Source organism: Cricetulus griseus, chromosome X, assembly GCF_003668045.3.
Source record: "Cricetulus griseus strain 17A/GY chromosome X, alternate assembly CriGri-PICRH-1.0, whole genome shotgun sequence".
Lineage (NCBI taxonomy): Eukaryota > Metazoa > Chordata > Mammalia > Rodentia > Cricetidae > Cricetulus > Cricetulus griseus.
The window spans coordinates 68,172,476-68,191,634 of record NC_048604.1 but is presented as its reverse complement, the minus strand read 5'-3'; the positions used below and the strand labels follow the sequence as shown (position 1 = coordinate 68,191,634).

At 49.6% G+C, this 19,159-nt stretch overlaps 2 protein-coding genes across 7 annotated transcripts in view; one reads left to right on the top strand and one right to left on the bottom strand.

Annotated features, from left to right (window-relative positions):
- The window catches only part of Nhsl2 (NHS like 2), a 271,866-nt gene that overhangs the window by 238,571 nt on the left and 14,136 nt on the right, over positions 1 to 19,159 (top strand). For 2 of the 6 annotated variants that reach the window (XR_003488140.2, XM_027431753.2), the window contains exons 2-7: positions 7,684 to 7,839; positions 9,695 to 9,822; positions 10,116 to 10,308; positions 13,053 to 13,184; positions 14,338 to 16,668; positions 18,635 to 18,767. Coding sequence is in view for 5 of the 6 variants with exons in the window: in XM_027431753.2 (XP_027287554.1) it covers positions 7,684 to 7,839; positions 9,695 to 9,822; positions 10,116 to 10,308; positions 13,053 to 13,184; positions 14,338 to 16,668; positions 18,635 to 18,767 (3,073 nt within the window). In the remaining variant the exon portion in view is untranslated. The remainder of the gene's footprint in view (positions 1 to 7,683; positions 7,840 to 9,694; positions 9,823 to 10,115; positions 10,309 to 13,052; positions 13,185 to 14,337; positions 16,669 to 18,634; positions 18,768 to 19,159) is intronic. The other 4 variants (XM_035450277.1, XM_035450276.1, XM_027431754.2 and 1 more) reach the window with 2 other exon arrangements.
- Positions 5,158 to 7,227, bottom strand: Rtl5 (retrotransposon Gag like 5). Its single transcript, XM_035450279.1, has one exon. It carries the CDS (start codon positions 7,225 to 7,227, stop codon positions 5,434 to 5,436), a length of 1,794 nt encoding a protein of 597 aa, XP_035306170.1. The 3' UTR covers positions 5,158 to 5,433.

Genomic DNA, 19,159 nt, shown 5'->3' with positions numbered 1-19,159 from the left:
AGTCTAGACTAGCTACATTGTGTAGCGTAGTCCATACCTGACCAGGCTTCATTTATGTGTGGTAAGTGGGGGAAAAGGAATTGCAAGGGAGCTGGCTGTCCCTTGTTTCTGCTGTGTGTGTGTGTGTGTGTGTGTGTGTGTGTGTGTGTGTGTGTGTGTGTGTGTGTGTGTGTGGCCCTGTGAGATAAGCCCCTCCCCCAAGCCTTGGCCAGCACTTCACACATTCCATTTTAACCATTCTCGTATTAACATCCAGGGCCCCACTTTCCAGTTCCCCACCCTACCTCCATCCCCCATCCTAATGGGGGCTGCTGAGGTAAGGGGCCCTTATTCTACTTCAGTATGTGGCAGGCAGGAAGGGGAGGGGGTTCAGGGAACAGGTCAGGGCCTGCTCACTGTCAAAGGAAATATCCACCCTTTTAAGCCTTTAAGAAACTGTTTTCTTCCAAGTAGATCCCCGTTACCAAGGCAACTTGAGAACTCTGGGCTTTGTGTTTCTGCCCAACGTCCCTGGGGAGAGATGGCCTGCTGAGCTTTCCCTAGTCTGGGCATGATGCAGGACAAGCTAACCGGAGGTCCTTGTGTGGGGAGGGTCTCTCACCTCATTCCTTAGGTTCTTATCCCCAAGAGGAGCCCACAGCACCCCTTCCTGAGCCTCGTAAGTCAGTTTTGGCCACACATCGATACGCCCAGCTTCTCCAAAACAAATGTCTGCACCCACTCTATGGACCTTCCATCCGTCTTAGAAGCTGAGGCAGATGTTGTGGAGGGGTGAGCTTACACTAGACCATGGTGTGTGCTGGGGAATCATTACATCTATTTCTCAATTGTGTACTATGTATTAGAACTGTATCTCCGGCCTGGTGCCTGCTTTGGGAGCTGTATGGGAAGGCTTGGAGGAAAGTGGCCAGGAAATGTCATCTGGGCTACTTAGTCCCCACAGCTAGACTGGCATTAGAGTTGCCCCAGAAGCTTTTCAGAAATAGTGATCATGGAGAAGTGAGTTTATCGGTAGTGTACATAGAGATTAAGAGCACAGGTTCTGGATGTTACAGTGTGGGGTGACCAGGAGCCAATTGTGTGAGCTTTCAGATCTCAGTTTCTTCACTAAAAGACCATTTGAAGGGCCACAATGGGTAAACAATGAACAGTCAAGTCAGCATCAGAGGCAGCAGAATCTTCTGTCTTCCTCATCTCTTGGGAAGGGGGTTTTGGGAACCCTCAAGATCCTTTTCATCCTTCTACCCCCCCACTTCCTCCTTCCTTTCTTCTGTTCTGGAATTTCCTTTTTCTTGGCATGCAAAAAAGGCTGCTGTGAGGTGCAAGGTTCCCTTAGGTTGGGTGCCCAGGATCCCAGGTGGGGCCTGTCCATCCTTTGGATGGCAGCAACAAGCCAGAAAAGCAGTGGTGTCTTTGCCCGTGTGCAGTGAGTCCCATCCATTCCCATTCTTGTGTGCTTTCTCACTGGCTTCTTCAAGCCACTTCTCCCACACTCAGGCTTTTGTGAGGCATGAGGAGTTGTTTTCTTTTTTCTAAATCATGACTACATTTTCATTTTAGAGGCCAGCATCCTCTAGTCCTCCAAAGATCTTGACATCTACACTTATCCTTAGCAGTCACTTCTAGTTCTCCACACAGGGGCTTGTTTACACACCTGCTTTTTCAGGTAAGGACTAAACAGCTGTTGCTATCCTGCTGTATACCCTGCTGTGAACTCTGCAGTGTAAACAATCAAAGAGGGTGTGGCCAACGAGAGGGTTGCTGGCAGGGCAGGCCTGGAAGACTGCAGGGCTGGCACACACACAGTTGATCCTTTTTCCTACTGTCTGTCCTTCACCTGCTCTCATTAGTCTTTATGCACACTGATCCCACTTGCCCCTGCCTGCAACATCATAAGAAATCTCAGGGCTGCAGGGTACCCACCCTGTCTGACCTTCTAAAACCCTGGAAAGAGTACAGGTGCTCATGGGACAGCTCACAGCCTGTATAACCTCATCCTTCCCCAGACTAGACAATCAGCCGCATGCTCAGCACTGCCACTGGGCCAGCCTTGCTGGGCTTCTCTGGAACAGAACCACCACCCACCTGCCTGGTTCCCTCAGAGCCCCCAAATATAGTACGGTTGGCCCAGAGCCTGCCATCGGACCTAAGATTGCTGAGATTTGGGTTCCCCAGTTCTTAAAAAAAAAAAAAAAGACACCATTGCCATTGCCTGCCTGGATTGTAGCAATGATATGTTGGTGAAATGGTTCTCCATTTCTTCCTCTCAAAGGGTAAACGTGCCTCTGTAACTAGGACTGTTTCTCTACAGGAATCCTGTGAGGAGGCAGAACAGGGCAGAATGGGGAGACAGGCCTGTCAGACAGTAGAACCGATGGAGTGGGGGCAGGGAGGAGCTGTTCTGGGATGACTACCAACAACTAACTACAGTATTGTGAAGAGGCCACTCACTTTCACCTACAGGGCAGTGACTTCTAAGCCTGTATCCTTCACTTGAAGAGGGTGAGAATAATAAAAAAATTCTGCTGCCCAGGGTGGTTACTGGGATGAAAGATAATGGTAGATCGGAAGTGCCTAGCCCAGCACTCACAAGTAGTAGGGGTTCAGCGAGGAAAATGTCTTAACTCATTTCTGAACAAGCTGAGCAAGCCCCAGTATGGGGTGCAGTTTTTCTGACTCCACAGTCTATAAGAAGACGGGAGATCTTGCTGGCCCTGGTTGGCCTGCTCTGGGAATTTGTTTCCAGCTAGCTCACTGGAGTCCCATAGCACCATCTAGTGTCCCAAAGTGGAAGGGACCTCCCTGTCCACCCTGCCTACCTGATTCCTTCCTTCCAAGCACTGCTTGGACTTTCTTTGCCTAGAAGATCTCAAGGCTTTGGACTAGCACAGATCAATTAAGGTGCCTAGGAAGTAAGTACACAACTCCCCATCTATGTTCGTTCAGTAACACAGACACAATCTTTACACACCCTTTTTTTATTGAGGAGAGAAAGCTTTAGCGTACAGAACAATTTATGTTCACAACACAATAATACAACAATAACAGTCACAACAGTAACATATTTGTTTCTCCCAAGTCTCCGGGTATCCTTGGACTACCCTCATACCCTGCATGCATTCCCCCCACCCCCCACCCTCCCCAACCCAAGGAGGCACTCAAAGCTTCGGACAGCTCCTGTAGCTATCACATCACAAAAAAATATTGAAGTTCTGGGAAGAAGGGAAAAGGTCAAAGGAAGTCCAAGCCCCCTCTGCCCCCAGAGGCCTACAAACCAGTTTACTTCTCAAGCGTACTCTCCCTGGCTGAGGCTACACGTGTTCAGGGTAAGAAGCACCACAGGGTCAGGCAAGGCCTGTGCCAAGGAGGTCTCTGGAATGTGAGGTACAGTACACCTGCCCTTTGCACTTCTCCACAAGCACACAGAAAGCATGACCAGCATGTTGACATCAGCAGACAGGCTCCATAGCTTCGAAGAATGGTGTTTTCCCTTCTGGAACTCTCGCCTGAGGAAAGAAGCTGGAAAACAACACAGAACAAAGTCTTCACATGGCTCCTTACCCCTGCCCTCATGGGAATGGGGAAGCCAAACACATGAAATGTCTAACAGCTCAGGAGGGTGAAATGATTCCACTCCACACAGGTGACAGCCTTTTCAGTGCTGCTGCTGGCCCTCCAGCAGGATGACCTCAGCTTTGAGAAAAGGCAGTGAGAACCCACTAGAAAGAATGAACAAATGCTGCTTCTATGTGGTGGGATTCTGCATGTTTGCAAGGGGGATATTTTGTCCTTAACATGTTCTCTGCTTCCCAAATTTTCCATAATGACTGTATGTTAACTCTTCTCTTTCGGAGAACCATTGTAAAGGTAGCAACAAGTTATAGGAACCCGATTCCACTGATCAGCAGGCAAAGAAACAAAAGCAATAAGTCAAAAGGTGCCTTACCTCTTGCTGATGAATAGAGATCTCACCCTAAACCAGTCTGAGGACTAGGTCTGTTTAGGACTCCTCTTCCTCAGGTTCCTTCCTCTGGTCTTAGGTTCAAATTCTAGAGCCGGGTTCTCATCTTTAGACTCCAATGAGGAACATACTCCATTTGCTGTTTTCCTGCTGTTCATAGACCCTGGGGCTACACTTGCCCAGCTGGTTGGCACTATGCAGCAAGTTCAGTGTCCAAGGTCAAGTTGGGCCAGCAGTGAATTGGGCTGCCATTTTGTGGCCAGAACTGATAGAGTAAGTACATGTGTAGTTTTCACTGCAGCAGCAATATTTGCTGGACCCAAACTAGATAGCAGGTCTCTTTCTAAGGGCACCTGAATTTGTGCCCAAGAAGCCCCTGAAGTGTATAGGAGGCAGTGACCCCTTGAGCCATGCTGACAACAGGCCTGGGAGAGATTGACCCTCGTGTGAGGGCCATGGAGGTGTTGGGCAGCAGTGCTTCATAGATGCAGTCTCTGGAAAGCTGGTCCTGTTTTCTTCTTTCAGAACTGAGAGCTCCTTAGAGTCAGAGGGGCTTAAAGAGCACGCCAGCAAGGCCACCTCCACCACCTTGAGGACACAGTCTCCTCAGAGGCCTCTAGCTGGGGCCGCAGGCCAAAGCCTAGCTGGGCGAAAAAGGGCCCTGTTCACTCCTTTGGATGTCAAACTGAGTTGTGGTGCTGCTGCCACCTCTGCGCCCCCTCCCCTTAATAGCAATCCTTTAAGGGAAAAGTGGCCAAAGCCTGCTAAAGGGCCCTGGTGCAGGAGTCTGAGGGAAGGTAAATCCAGGACTCAAAGTGGAGTCAGTTTGCCACCATCAGCCAAAGAGAGTAAATCTCAGTCAAGGTGTCTATTTGCACACGTGATTTTGCATATTCTTACTGCACTAGGTGTAGGTTCCCCTTTCAGGCCCTTCTGCTGGAAATATGGCAAGTATGTATTTCTTGGTGCCATCCTGCTCATTGTCTGGTAAGCGGCCTCAGTGACATCATGAGTTTAATGTAACCTGTCCTTTAGATCACTGGGGCAGATCACTGAGGCATTGGGTGAAGTCCAATTGAGCCAGTCGGGATAAAAACCATAGGACACAGGGCAAAGAAACACAGAAGAGGCAACAATTGGGGACAACTAGAGGAGAAGACACAGGTGACCAGTGCATTTACACGGATAGTCCCAGAAACTTGCTCTCCATCTTGTGTGAGGACTGAGCTGAGTCCCTGGCAAGACAACAGTGACTACTGACCTCTCCTTCCCTAGATGGCCTTGGTTGGGCACATTTCAGTCTCTGGTTGTGGTTGCAAAACGGTTTGGAATTCTGCAGGTCTTCTTTGAGTTCTTCAGGTCTGGAGCTTTCTTAAGGACTGGTCAATAGATGGGGCAGACACAGCAGCAACAGCAAGGGCAAGGGGTGCAGTAGAAGGGTGTGTTCCCCGTGGCCACCTCCCCCCCAGCATTTACACTCGAATTCGGCCTTGAGCTCGGTGGCCTCCCTGTCTAGGAGTGAGGCAGAATAGCACTGAGGGGTGTCTTCGCATTTGGGGTTGCCCCAAGCCACCTGCATGGTGAATCAGTGGCGGGGAACTGTAGAAGGGAGCATTGGTATCTGGAATACCCTCCAGAAGCGGGACTTGATTCTGGTTCCTCTGTCTGCTAGAATGTGTGGAAGGTGATAAGCCTAGGTAATTCTCAGCATGGTAGCCTATCCCAGAGCTAATGGTCTGGGTTGAAGTATCAACAAAGACAGGCTCTTCCATCTCCACCAGCTCTCCATGTAGGCAATGATGGTGGGCAGCAAGTGCATGCAGGTGTACATGCATGCAGTCGTGCACGTACACATGCTGGATCTCCTCCCTCCCTTGCTCCTCTTCTGACTCCAGGACCCTAACCACAATTTCATCTTCCTCCTCATACTTATTTCCATCACCATCGTCATTCTTCCTCATCTCCTCCTCCTCCTTGTCTTCTTCCTCCTCTTCCTCCTCCTCCTCCTCCTCCTCATCTTCATCCTCATACTCATCTTCCTCCTCCTCATCTTCCTCATCCTCCATCTCTTCTTCCTCCTTCCTCATCTCCTCCTCCTCCTCCTCCACCTCCTCCTCCTCCTCCTCCTCCTCCTCCTCCTCCTCCCTCAGCTCTTGTGAGAAAACGTTCATGTGCTTCCTCTGGTCCATCAGGTAAAGCCTGTGCCTGCCTGCCTCTTCACCCTCATCCTCACTGTAGCACTCCACGCCTTCATTTTCATCCTCATTAGGAACTTGAACAAAATGGTAGACACTATTTTGAATTCCAGTGAGTGGGGCTGCCTTGGAGGCACGCACTTTCTTTTCTATCTCCACACACTCAAGAATCAGCTCATCCAGATCTGCCATTTCAGTTGACCATAAGAGTTCCTTTCGGAAAAAATCTGACAAGCCTTTGAGGAATTGGTTTTGGAGGCGACAGTCATCCCAAGACAAGAATTGGGCCAAGAATTGAAAAGCATCTGCATAGCTGCCCAGGGTACAGTCTCCCTGTTTGAGCTTACGGATGGCCTTTTTAGCCACGCGTGAGGGGATGGGGCCACAGAATTCCTTACGGATTTCATCCAGGAAGCGCGGGAAATTGGCATGCAAGGAGCTTCCTTCCTGAGTGACTGAGATAGCCCAGTCTCTCGCTTCCCCTGTGAAAAAAGAAATCAGAAAGGCCACCCGTTCCGCGCCCCCAGGGAAGTGATCCTCATGATTGGCTATGAAAGTCTCTAGCTGCATCAGAAATTCAGCCAGGTAGACTGGGTCGCCTGAAAAGGGTTCTATGTCTGGCCGCTCCAGAGGTGGCAGAAGGGCCTGTAGGGGTGGCTCCTTTGATGCGGGGGAGTGCAGCTCCGACTGGGACAGGCTGGGTGACAGAGGAGGGTCAAGGGACCCGTCGGGGTTGCTATAGTCCTGGACCACGTTAATCAAAAGATCGTCTGAGACATACTCGGGATCCGTGCGAGGAGGAGGCCAGCACAAGAATGGCACCTCCTCCTCGGGAGTGGGATCGTCCTCATTGATCAGTAACTCAAAGTTCTCCTCGGCAAGGACTGGCACTATGGGCACCTGCCAGCTGATGTAGCTCGAGACATTGCCCCGCAAGGAATTAACCTCAGCCAAGGCTCTTCCGAGCTGCAGGCCCAGATGGGCATTCTCTCCTCGAAGGGCATTTAACTCCTCTCTCAGGGCCACATTAGCCAAGCGGAGGCTATTGAGATTTCCCGCCGCCTCTGACATCGTGGCTAGTTCTTGGGGCTTTGAGTGTCCCGCAGCTGGGGGCAGGGACTTAGAGGGCCTTAGGGAGGAGGCAGAAATGAGGAGGTGGGCTCTGGAGGCAACCGAAGTGCGGCGACAGGGCGACGGGGCGCAAGCGAGCCCGGACCACACCCACAGGGGCTCGGTCCGGGACGCGTTACCTCTCAGCTGGGGTCGGAGAGGGCGGGCAGCGGCACGGGACCTGAAGACGGCAGGCGCAGGGCACAGACGAGATGCTGGCAGCGGTGGCGCGGACTGAAGCAGGCGAGCGGGATGGAACGGACTGCGGCAGGATCTGTCGAGGAAAAATCTTGCGGACAGCGATCCCTCGCCTTTTAAGCGCAGCCACGCGCGCCCCCCGCAGGGGCGGGCCTTCGGGAACTGAGGGAGCCCACTGGCTCCCGCGGCTGCGCTCTCACTCACTCTCTCCTTCCCTAGCTGCAGCTAACTCGGGTCGGGAAAATGCGACAGCGACTGCCCACTCGAGGTCGTCATGGCGACAGCCAGTGAACGTGTTCCTCTCCTCGGGCAGGCCCCCGAGTGTAGAGGAACTGCTTCGCGAGGCGCAGCTCAATCTCCAGAGCCTGTTGCAAGGTACCGCGAGGGAGGGGGGCTGCCTAAAGGCGTCTGCGCAGCAGGAGGGGGGCAAAGAAGAACCGGGGACCAGGAAAGAAAGAAAATAGTTCCAAAGCACTTCTCTTTTCACCTTCCAGACTGATGATGCTAAGACTCTGTTTCCAGAGCTGTTGCTCTCTCCCCTCCCTTTTTGATTCAGTGGTCCATAAAGGGAAAGGATGCAGGCTGTGGCAGGGCAATAAGTCTAGCAATTCACAGAGAAGGAAATGGGAGCCCCCCTCAATGGAGACCCATACTCCTTCCCTCCAGCCCTCCTGTTGTCACATCTCCCATGCCTTGGAATTCTGGCACCAGAAAACAAAGGGGACATCTGTAGGGTCTCCTAACCTGGACTCCACACACTGTTTCTGGAATAACTTGCCAATCATAATGAGCTTCTCCATAGACATAACATCTCCAAGCTGGCAGTGTAGTTCAGTGGTAGCATTGCAAGGCCCAATATTCTATGTCCAGCACCACAAAAAAGCTAGCTCTTGCTACCCTTGAGTTTCTTTTACTACTCTTAAGTTACTCAGGAACACTGAACACAGAGCTGGATGCCCCAAGAGGTGCCTAATGAATACTAAATGTACAAAAGGTCTTACCAGTTCTTGTTTCTCCATAGCAGCAAATGTTAACTCCAGTACAGACTAGAAAACACCTGATGGGCCTCCCAACTGGGATGCAGCCAAAACCCCTAACTCTCTGTAAAGGGCAGTGGTGATCTTGGAGAAGCAAGATGCTGAGAGATAATCATGAGCCCTGTGTCCAGCAAGGAAGAGCTACTGTGCAAGGTGGGGGTGGGGTGAGTGTGCTGTTATCACCAAAGCAAAATTAGCACTAGGGAGCAGAAACTCAGAGAGAGCACATTCCACCTCCAAAGAATAGCTTCTGACATGCCCAATAGCCACAATCCAAAGGAAGGGTTGTTCTTCAATTGTCTGTCCTGAGACTGAAAGGGTTCCTGGAAGGGCTGCTGAAGAGTGTCTGAGCATAGAGCGGGGACACGGATGCAAAGAATCAGCCATGAGTGCAAAGCCCAGTACCAGATTCAGAGTCTTCTCAAAGCCTTGAATGTTTGTTCTAAGCTCTCACTTTCTGCATTTCATCTAAGCCATTGCTTTGGTCAACCCTACTCAAATCTTACACATACTTATTTCCTCACGTTGCTCGTGAACTTTGCTGTCATCTATGCCAACACCTACAGTTGCCTTACTTTCAGCCTCCCTAGACCTGATCCTATCCACAGTGAAACAAAACCAGCTGTGAGTTCTTGCGGCCAGGTATGGTGGCACAAACCTGTAATTCCAGCACTTAAGAGACGGAGACAGGAGGGTCTTGAGTTCTGAGGCCAGCCTGGGCTACATGCAAGACTTTGTCTCACAGAAAACAAAGAAAATGTAAAGTTCTTGCAATCCAAGACAGAGTTCCAGACTGGACTTCTCAGTGTGGATCTCTTCTTGCTTCATGCATATTGTTCCTTGGTAGCACTGCAGGACACCGGAAGAGCTGCAGAGTCTCAGAAAATGGAACTATTAGCACAGGGTACCTACATCCTGAGTGTTGGCTCCTGGTTGAGTGCTTATGGTGGGGGCCACTAAAAGAGGGCATGGTCCCCAAAGCAGCACAGCTTGGATTTACTGCCTTTCTTTCCTCCTCTGCCCTCACGGTCCCAGGAACCGAGCACTTTCCATTTCCGAGGCCAGTGGCCAGGAAATAGATCAAAGAAGCAATCAGGCTGGTCAGCTTAGTGCAGGAGCCTGGCTCATGTCCTCCCCAGCCTGGCACTTGGCTGAGGCCCCCTAGAGTGTGTCTCCACTATGCTGTTTTTCAGAAGAATATGAGGAACAGTACTCGGAGGCCAGACTCCTGGGGCAGACCTTCCGCTCTTCTGATGAGGCCCCTAAGCCTACTCCCAGCCCAAGGCCCCAGTCTGCCAAGCGCCTGGAGTTTATATTGATGGTGAGTTGCCTCTTCCCCAACTTGGGAGAGCCAGCGTGCACCCACCGACAGGGGATCTTGAACTGCTTATATGATTCCCTGGAAGCTGCTGCTCATCACTGCTCACTAGCAGGGCTACCACAAGGTCCCACTGGGAAGGGCCCTGCACAGCAGGTGCCTAGCCAGGCAGCCTGTACATGCTTTCCTGCCTTCAAGAGGACACCTCCAACCATTCTGCCTAAGCAGCCATCCTATGGGCACCAGATCCTCTCCAGTCAGAAGCACACCTTTTCCATCACCCTCTCTCCCAACAGCCTGCAAAACGGCAGCTGAGCGAGGATGAGATCACGACCCAGGGTGTGAGGGCCCCTGAGCCCTGCCTGAGCCTGTCTACAGCCGACAAGCAAACTGCCTGGAATGACCCCTTCCCTCTACCCATCCTAAAGGAGAAGCGTTGGCTTCAGCCCTGCTCCACGCAGTCTGACCTTGTGCCCATCAACATCTCTGGTAGAGTTGCTTAGCACCACCTGTTTGCTTCCCTTCATGCAAAAGGCCCTCCTCTCTAAATGGACTGGGAGCTGGGGAGGGAGGGCCACTCTATTTGCTACTGGCTCACCCTGCACTGTCCAGGTCTTGACTCCCCAGGGAGTGGAGGCTTGCAGAGAGAGGGGACTATGACTGCTCTTCCCTCACTTTCTAGCTGCACTGCCACTACAACTGATACAATGTAATAGCAAACAAAAGTTTCTTTGCAGAATGTGCCAAAAGTTTTCCCCAACTTGGGTATTCTTTTTTTAACATTTTTAATTTTTTATTATTTTTAATTACTCATATTTATATATCCACCACCCCATTCCCTCACCCTCCCCTCCTCCATGTTCCCCACCCAACCCCCCCAACCCACCCCTGACTCCTCCCCAGGGATAGTGAGGCCCTCTACCAAGGACCTTCAAAGTCTGTCATATTGTTTGGGGGAGGGTCTAGACCCTCCTTGCTGTATCTGGGCTGCAATAGTATCCCTCCATAGGGAATGGGCTCCCAAAGTCCATTTGTGCTCTAGGGTTAAAGACTGGCTCTGCTGTTAGAGGTCCCATAGACTGTCTTGGCCTCCTAGCTGGCACCCACATTCAGGGGGCTTGGTTTGGCCCAGGGCTGTTTCCCCAGCTTTATGACTAGGGTCTCCATGCTCTCACTAGGTCAGGTACACTGTTTCTGCAGGTCTCTCCAGCACCGTATTGGCTCCTTTGCTCAAGTCTCCTCCCTCTCCACAACTGAATTCCAGTAGTATGGTTCAGTGCTAAGCTGTGGGTGTCTGTTTCTGCTTCAAACAGCAATTGGGTATTCTTTTGAGTTTATGTGGAAACAAAGTTTGTGAATTTTGTTTGTTTCAGGTAAAGATAATGTTAGAAACCCAAAGCTGGGTTTGGAATATACAAATAATTGACAGAAGGAGTGGGGGATCAGAGCACTGTGGTTTAACTGTAGTGTAACAAGGGAAGGGGACACGGAAGGCACAGAGGGAAAAGACAGAAAAACCAAAAGGGGTCCTAGGATTACCTTGAGAGTAGAGGAGAACTATTTATCTTAGTTTCGTTTCTCATTGTTGCAATGAGGTACCCTGACAAAAGCAACTTAAGGGGAAAAGAGTCTATACGGGTTCATAGTTCATCAAAGGCAGCCGGGACTTGAAAGCAGCCAGTCCACAGGCAAGAAGACTCCAATGGCTGCTTGCTGCTGCTCAGTTCCCTTTCTCCATCTATAGGGCCCAGGATTCCCTGCCCAAGGAATGGTATCATTGGCAGTTAAGTTGGGTCTTCTCATATCAGTTAATCAAGTTAATCCCCACATTCGTGCCAGAGGAGGCACTTCTCCAGGTGATTCTAGGTTCTGTCAAGTTGACAGCACTATCACAGTCTCCAAGTTGGGGTTCACATTTCCACTCCAGTGGCTGTAAGGAAAGGGGCCAGTTGTATCAAGAAACATAGCAGGGGCCTGATGAAAGCAAGATTCCAATAATCTGAAGGGATCAGAGGAGGCCTGGAAGCTAGCATGAGGCCTGCTGTGTTGGAAAAGGCTGGTGAAAGCAATGAAGACAGCTCTGTCTCTGTGTGATCATGCTCCCTGGATATGGGTTTATCCATTGCCCCTAGAGTCATCCTGAGAAAGAGAGGCAGGAAGTAGAGCTTGTGGCCTAGGAAATTTTGCCAAGGGAAATAAAACAGTGATGGGAGCCTCACAAAGCAACATTGATGTGCTCTGTCTGAAATGGCTATCTCACTTTCAGGCTGGTCTTGAGTTTCTCCTGTGGAGCCATTTGGTGGGAAGGGTTTGCAGTGGTGTGACTGGGGGGGGGGGCTCCTGCTCAACCAGCCACCAAACTAGAGACAGGAAGGGAAACTGCCTGTTTAACCCCATGGACCTCCTCACCTTGACTTTGCCCCCAACAAATTCCCCGAACTAAAAGCTGACCCAGCACCTTAAGAGAATTAGATAGGGCTCAAGCAACACAAACTGCCAATTTTGGTAATGTGGCCAGGTGGCTGTAGGACAGACTATTGGGCTGCTTCCTAAATGTTGGGGTCAGTAGGACATCTTCTTGGAGTCACCATCTTCACCTGGTCCCTGTGAAGTCAATCTAGGCATGATGGCACATACTTATAATCACAGCACTCCGGAGGCAGAGGCAGGGTGATGAGGGCAAGTGTAGCCTGGATAACCAAATGAATCCTTCACTCACAAAAGCAACACCCAGGAGTACAGAGTGCATCTCAGTGGTAGAGTGTTTGCCTAGAATATAGAAGGCCATAGATTCTGTCCCCAGCACCACAGAAGAAATAATAATCACAACCAAATAACATCTAGCCCATCACTCCACAAGCACTGATGCTCACCCCTGGCTATACATCTGAAAAACCACCTAAGGATACCTAGGCAATGCTTCTACCTAGGCCCTCCTCCCAAAAAGTTGAACGTTCTGGAGTTCAGATTGTGGAGTTTCAAAAGCTACCAGTTTATTTCAGTATGGATCCAGAGTTGAAAAGTACTGCTCAGTGCATCTAAGAAGTGCTGATGAGCTGGGTGCAGCCTGTAAAACACCACGTTGGGAGGGATAGGAGAAGTTCTGCCTTTCTGGATGCTGCTATTCATGTTCATTGCTACTGCCGTCATTCCTTCTCTCTACCTCAGGCCAGTTTCCACTGTACTTTAAACAGAAACCAGGATGCACCCAAGTGTCTTTATTTTGGCTACAGGGCAGCAGTTTGATAGACATGCAAGTTTTCGACACTCGTTGTTTAACACAGAGACAGCCGTGAACCCCAAGTCCACCCTGAGGCGGAGGCGGACCATTATTGGATTCTCTAACTTTTCTCAGCGAGACCCAGGTGACCCCAATACAGTTGATTCCCTCAAACCCTTTGCATCTTCCACTCTTCCTGCCATGCAAGTGCCATTGTGGCAGTAGTTAACTAGAATAATTCTGGGTAGAGGGACTTTGAGTATCTATCCTAAAAAAGACAATGTGGTGATTAATATTAAACCAAGGGTTCTTGACAAGACCAGCAATTGAGTATGGAGAGAAGGTATCTTAGGCTAATAAATTCACTACATTCTTGTTTTCTAATACAATTGTAATGTAGTTTAGATATGAAGTACACACCTTTAATCCCAGCACTCAGTAGCAGAGGCAGGAAGATTGTCTCCAGTGCTTGGTCTCCATGAGTTCTAGGCCAGCAAAAGACTAACTACATAATGAGGTCTTGTCTAAAAAAAAGTAATGTTACCATATATGCCAAATTTATGCAAATAGATAAAAGTGGGGAATCACCCCCAAATAGTTGTGTTGTACTGACCCAACTGTAGTAACTAAAGATATTTGTGTAGTTGCCTGCCATGTGTCTGGGATATAGTCAATACTCAACAAATGCTGGTATTATGAATTATCATGTCAGCAAAGTAGTGATAATAGTAATGTTATAATGGTTATAGCTGTGGATGTGAGAAAACTTCTGGAGTTTGGAACATCTGAATGATGTTGTCACATCTGTGAATTATCCTAAGTCTTTTATGTTCAAAGGCAAAAGGTGGCACATACCAGAAATACAGCATTCTGGCCAAGTCCATATTCATTGCTGGGGCTGTGAGTCACATGGTGCTGTGCTCTTTAGTCAGTTTAGAAACTTCTGCTCTTGCCTCAGGACTGATGAACCCTGAGGTCTTCTGGTTTCATGAACCTAGAGAGAAAGTATGGGGAAACCCGAGGTAGTCCCATGTGATGCTTGTACTCTGAAGAGAGCCATCAAAGCTGCAAAGTCTTTGGCAGCCATCTGGCCAATTGAAGGGCACCCTGTGACTCACTGTGTGGTGATGGGCAAGATCCCAACTTCCCCCAGCATCCTCATCTGTGAAAAGGAAGAACCAAGGAATTCTCACAAAGCTGTTGGCAAATGCTGCTTGGCACAAAGTTAATGTTCTTGTCATAAAACAGCTGATGGGGGATCCCTTGCTATACCAGTAACATGTGTCTTCCTTCTCCAGGTCACAGCAACAGCCCAGCAGGCAGCCTGGCCTGCTCTGCCACCTCAGACATCAGGCCTGGCCACTCAGCTCCACAAGTTGTTCAGGGAAGAGTTGCTATTGGACAAGAAGCTCGGTTCCCAAGTCTCACCTCTCCAGGACTGAGACACTCTTCTAGTAAGCCTACAGACCCTCACCAGGCACGTAGTGGCCCAGACCCTCCTGGCATGGAGAGCATGGCAATGATGTACAATATCCCCAGTTCTTGCAATGGACCAACAGAGTCAACGTTCTCTGCTTCCTGGAAGGGAGATGCTTTCACGTACATGACTCCAAGTGCTAGCAGCCAGGGCAATCAAGCCAGTGAAGATGGAAAAAACCCTTCCTCTGGGAATTCTTGGGTCTCTCTGAACACACTCCCACCTCTGGTCTCTAAGGAGGCGGCTACTCTCTTTGTCACCCGGGAAAACCCAGCAGGATACACTGGGCTACCCAGCTACTCTGAGCACCCCACTCAACGAAGGCAAATACCAGAAAGACCTCCCAAGATTGGCCTTCTGGCTCATGGTACCCCAAGACTGGAAACAGGCCCAGGCGGGAACAACAGATTCCGGGAGCGGTCACTGTCTGTGCCCACAGACTCAGGTGTCACCTCAGTGGACTATGATGAAGAACAGAAGGCTAGGGAGGCCTGCATCCTGCCTTATGCAAGTACAAGCTCTGAAGGCAGTAACAGTACTGACAACATTGCAGCGCTCAGCACTGAGCAGGAGGTGCGTCACAGAAGGCAAAGATCGAAAAGTATTTCACTCAAGAAGGCCAAAAAGAAGCCCTCTCCACCCATGCGAAGTGTCTCACTACTCAAAGATGAACCAGTCCTCCCACCAGAAGGTAAATTGGTACTGCCCAAGGACCAAAGGCCCAGGAGCCTTTGCCTCTCCTTGGAACACCAAGGGCACCATTCATCTCACCCAGATGTTCAAGGTCACCCACCTGTGCCAATTCTCAAAGATCCAGAAGGTACACAGTTCTCTCACCACTGGTATCTTACTGACTGGAAGTCTGGTGACACCTACCAATCCCTGTCCAGCTCCAGCACTGCCACCGGCACCACAGTCATTGAGTGCACTCAAGTTCAGGGAAGCTCAGAGTCTCTGGCCTCCCCTTCCACCTCCAGAGCGACAACACCCTCCCAGCTCTCTATTGAGGTGGAAGCCAGGGAAGTAACCTCCCCTGGAAGGCCCACTGGACTGATGTCTCCTTCCAGTGGCTACTCCAGCCAGTCAGAGACACCCACACCCACTGTCTCCATGTCCTTGACCCTGGGCCACTTACCCCCTCCAAGCACCAGTGTCCGAGTACGTCCAGTGGTACCAGAAAGGAAGTCATCACTGCCCCCAACATCACCAATGGAGAAAATCTGCAAGTCACGGTTATCGTTTGACCTACCACTGAGCTCTTCAACCACCCTGGATCTGTCAGGGATGAGTATCTCCATCCGCAGCAAAACCAAGGTTAGCCGACATCACTCTGATACCAATTTTGGGGCCAAACTGGCACAGAAAACTAGTCCAAACCAGCCAATAATGCCCATGGTTACTCAGTCTGACCTTCGTTCTGTTCGCCTGAGGTCAGTTAGCAAGTCTGAGCCAGAAGATGACATTGAGAGCCCGGATTACACTGAAGAACCTGGAGCAGAAGAAGTCTTCACCTTGCCAGAGAGAAAAGTGAAGCCTCCCATAGCTGAGAAACCTCCACTGGCCCGAAGGCCTCCAAGTTTGGTTCACAGGCCGCCCTCTCTCCCTGAAGAGTATCCACTAACTTCTCCTACTAAGGCTATGACACCCAGGAGCTCCGTTCCACACATGAAGCAGCTCCCCCAAGACAGCTATACAGTGTTGCGGAAACCAAAGTCACCCAGCTTCCCCAGTGGCAGGAGCCCTGGGGAGTCAACAGCACCCTCCACCCTCATCTTCACACCTCTTGCCAGTTCCTCTGGTGCTTTCTTCTCAGGAACACAGCAACCTCCCCAGGCCAGTGTAGAAGATGGGGGCCCCAAGGTGAGAGCCCTGCCTGAAAGAATCAGCCTTCAGAGCCAGGAAGAAGCTGAGAAAAAGATCAGCAAGATTCCACCTCCAGTACCAAAAAAGCCCAGTGTGCTCTACCTGCCTCTCACCTCCCCTGTAGCTCAAATGGATGCCTGCATGGCAGAACCACGGCTGCCTTTCAGCCCCATCATCACCCTGGAGAAAGATGCCAAGTGTCCCTCCACTGGCGATGACCTGAAGTCACCTAGTAAAGGGGTGACTTCGGCTCTTCATGTTGACAGTGAAAAGGAGGCCATCTCTCCAGGTTAGTAAACTGTCTTTTGGCTTTTCCCTTCAGTTGCAAGAGGGAGGGATGCAAGTGAGACTGGAGTTCAGAGAGAGAGCTCCAGTATGACCAAATCTGTAGGAAACACAACTAGAGAGCTTGGGTTAACTCTGAAAAGGAACTGTGGCTTGGCCTTACTGTTCAGGAGATCAGGATTGACCCAGGACAGAGCTCCAAGGCTAAGCCTGGACAATCTACCGTTGGCACAAACAATATGATAACAAAATCAAACAAAGCCTTAGCACACTGGGACCTCCTGACCTCATATGCCAAGCCAGGCATGAAGCCCTTGCCCTGGGAGTCCCGATCACCAGACAATAGTTTTCATTAGCCACACTAAATTTAGATTGATGTGCGGACTCAGTACTCTATAAGACCAAGTTCAAATGTCCTGGAAGGCTCATGGGATTCTGAAATGGTGTGCTGTGTCACCATTTCTACCCTTTTCCAGTGTCTTCCGGAAGAAAGGGCACAGTCTTCCTTGGATGGTTTGATTCTAACTCTCCCTGAACTTGTAAGACTAGGCTAGTTAATGATTTTCCTTTTTGGTTGATGTTGTTTCTGTGGCTTTTTGTTTTAATTGTAAGATACACACAGCACTTACAGTTTAGCCACTTCCGTATGTGTGTGTGGCAGAGGGGCACAGGTTGTGCTGAATGTCTTCCGTTATTACTCTTTGTCTTTTGAGACAGAGTCTCTTACAGGACCCAGAGCTTATTTATTGGCTGGACTGGCTGGCCAGCAAGCCCTGGGCATCCACCTGTCTCCATGCCCCCAGATCTGGATTACTATGGTTATAGGCATGTACAACAGTATCCAGCTTTTACATGAGTACCAGGGATCTGAACTCAGACCTTCGGGCTTATATGGAAGGTGCTTTGCCAACTGAGCCACTTTCCCGGCACCAACTCCTTTATTGAGACACAGTTTCACTGTTACCTAGACTAGCCTGAAAGTCATAATTCTCCTACCTCAGCTCCCCGCCCCCTTGGAACTGTAGATATGTGCCACCACCATCCCTGGCTTAATTTTTACCATCTTTAGCCATGCAGTTCATTAGTGTTTAAGAACATTTATGTTGAGTAACTCATCTTCAGAATGCCTTTTATCTTAGGAAAATGAAGGTCTATACCCTTGAAATAACTCTCCCTTCCCTCTCCCCTTTCTTTTCCCCCTTTCCTCCTCCCCCACTGAGCACAGTTCTTTTCAGGTCTATGCATCTGACTGCTTTGGATGCTGAGTGGAGTCATAGATTTGGTGTCTTTTTTATGACTTGCTTGTTTTTATTAATGTCCTCAAGGCTCAACTGTATTTCTTGTCACTTGCGAACCCTAAATAGTTAAACACCAAAATCTCATGACCTTCTTTAAGCTGATCTAGACTTTCAGCATAAGTTAGTCACCATGACGAAAGCCAGTGAGCATGTCAAGCCACAGGTTATTTTCAATATGCTCCCTCGGTCTACAGGCTATCTCACATTCAAGCAGGTCTCACCCTGTCCTCCCCCAGTGGGTGAGGATAATTGCTTTACCCTTCTCTCAGTATCTTGAGTTTTTAATTATGTATTTATAACAAGAGGGCTGGGGATATAACTCAGTTTCAGAGAGCTTATCTAGTGTGTGCAAGGCACTGAGTTCCATCCCCAGCACTAATTTTTTTTTTAATAAATAAGAAAATGAGCATGCTCACATCACCTGTTTTAATGAAAAGCGTGCATGAGAACAGGGGTCTGGGCCAGTCTTCACCATGTGGGCATTGAAAAGGCCTGGGGGTAAATCATTAACCTTCTGAACTTCATGTTCCTCCTAACAAAACGGAGACATCAAAAGTCTCCGCCCTGCTGTCCATCCAGAGCTGTTTTGAACATTAAGGGAAATAACAAGATTGCATATGTTCTGTCCTAGTTATCATGGTCAAAGTCATTCCTTTTGGTTCTTATGCCTAGGGAGGTCTGTAGAACCAAGCACCGAAGAAAAAAGTCTAATCAGTGATAAAACAGCCGAATGGATCTCGGAGGAGGATGATGACGTGTTTGTGGCTTCTCGAACAACAGAAGATTTATTTACTGTGATACACAGGTCAGGATAATTTTCCTTCATTGTAATTGTAATTGCTTTCCCCTTTTCTACTTGAAGAAAAACTGCTGCCTCTGAGCAGCCATTGGAATTGCAACTGGAGATTAAGTCCTGGTACCTACATATGTGAGCACAGTCTGGGGCCTCACATCTCAAATTCACTGATATCTTTGGTTGAAGCGGAGGAGGGGAGGACCAGGTGCTGAGAGAGGCCCCTCGTCTCCTAGCAACTGCTTGGCCTATTGTGTCTCCATCTGCTCCCTCACAGCTCTATCTGCAGTCAGAGACATTTAACCCTTCACAGAATTTCTTGTACCACAGAATTCTATCACAAGGTGATATGGAACACTGGGCAGCATATGAAATCAGGGACTTAGGCAAAGGGGGAACAGAAG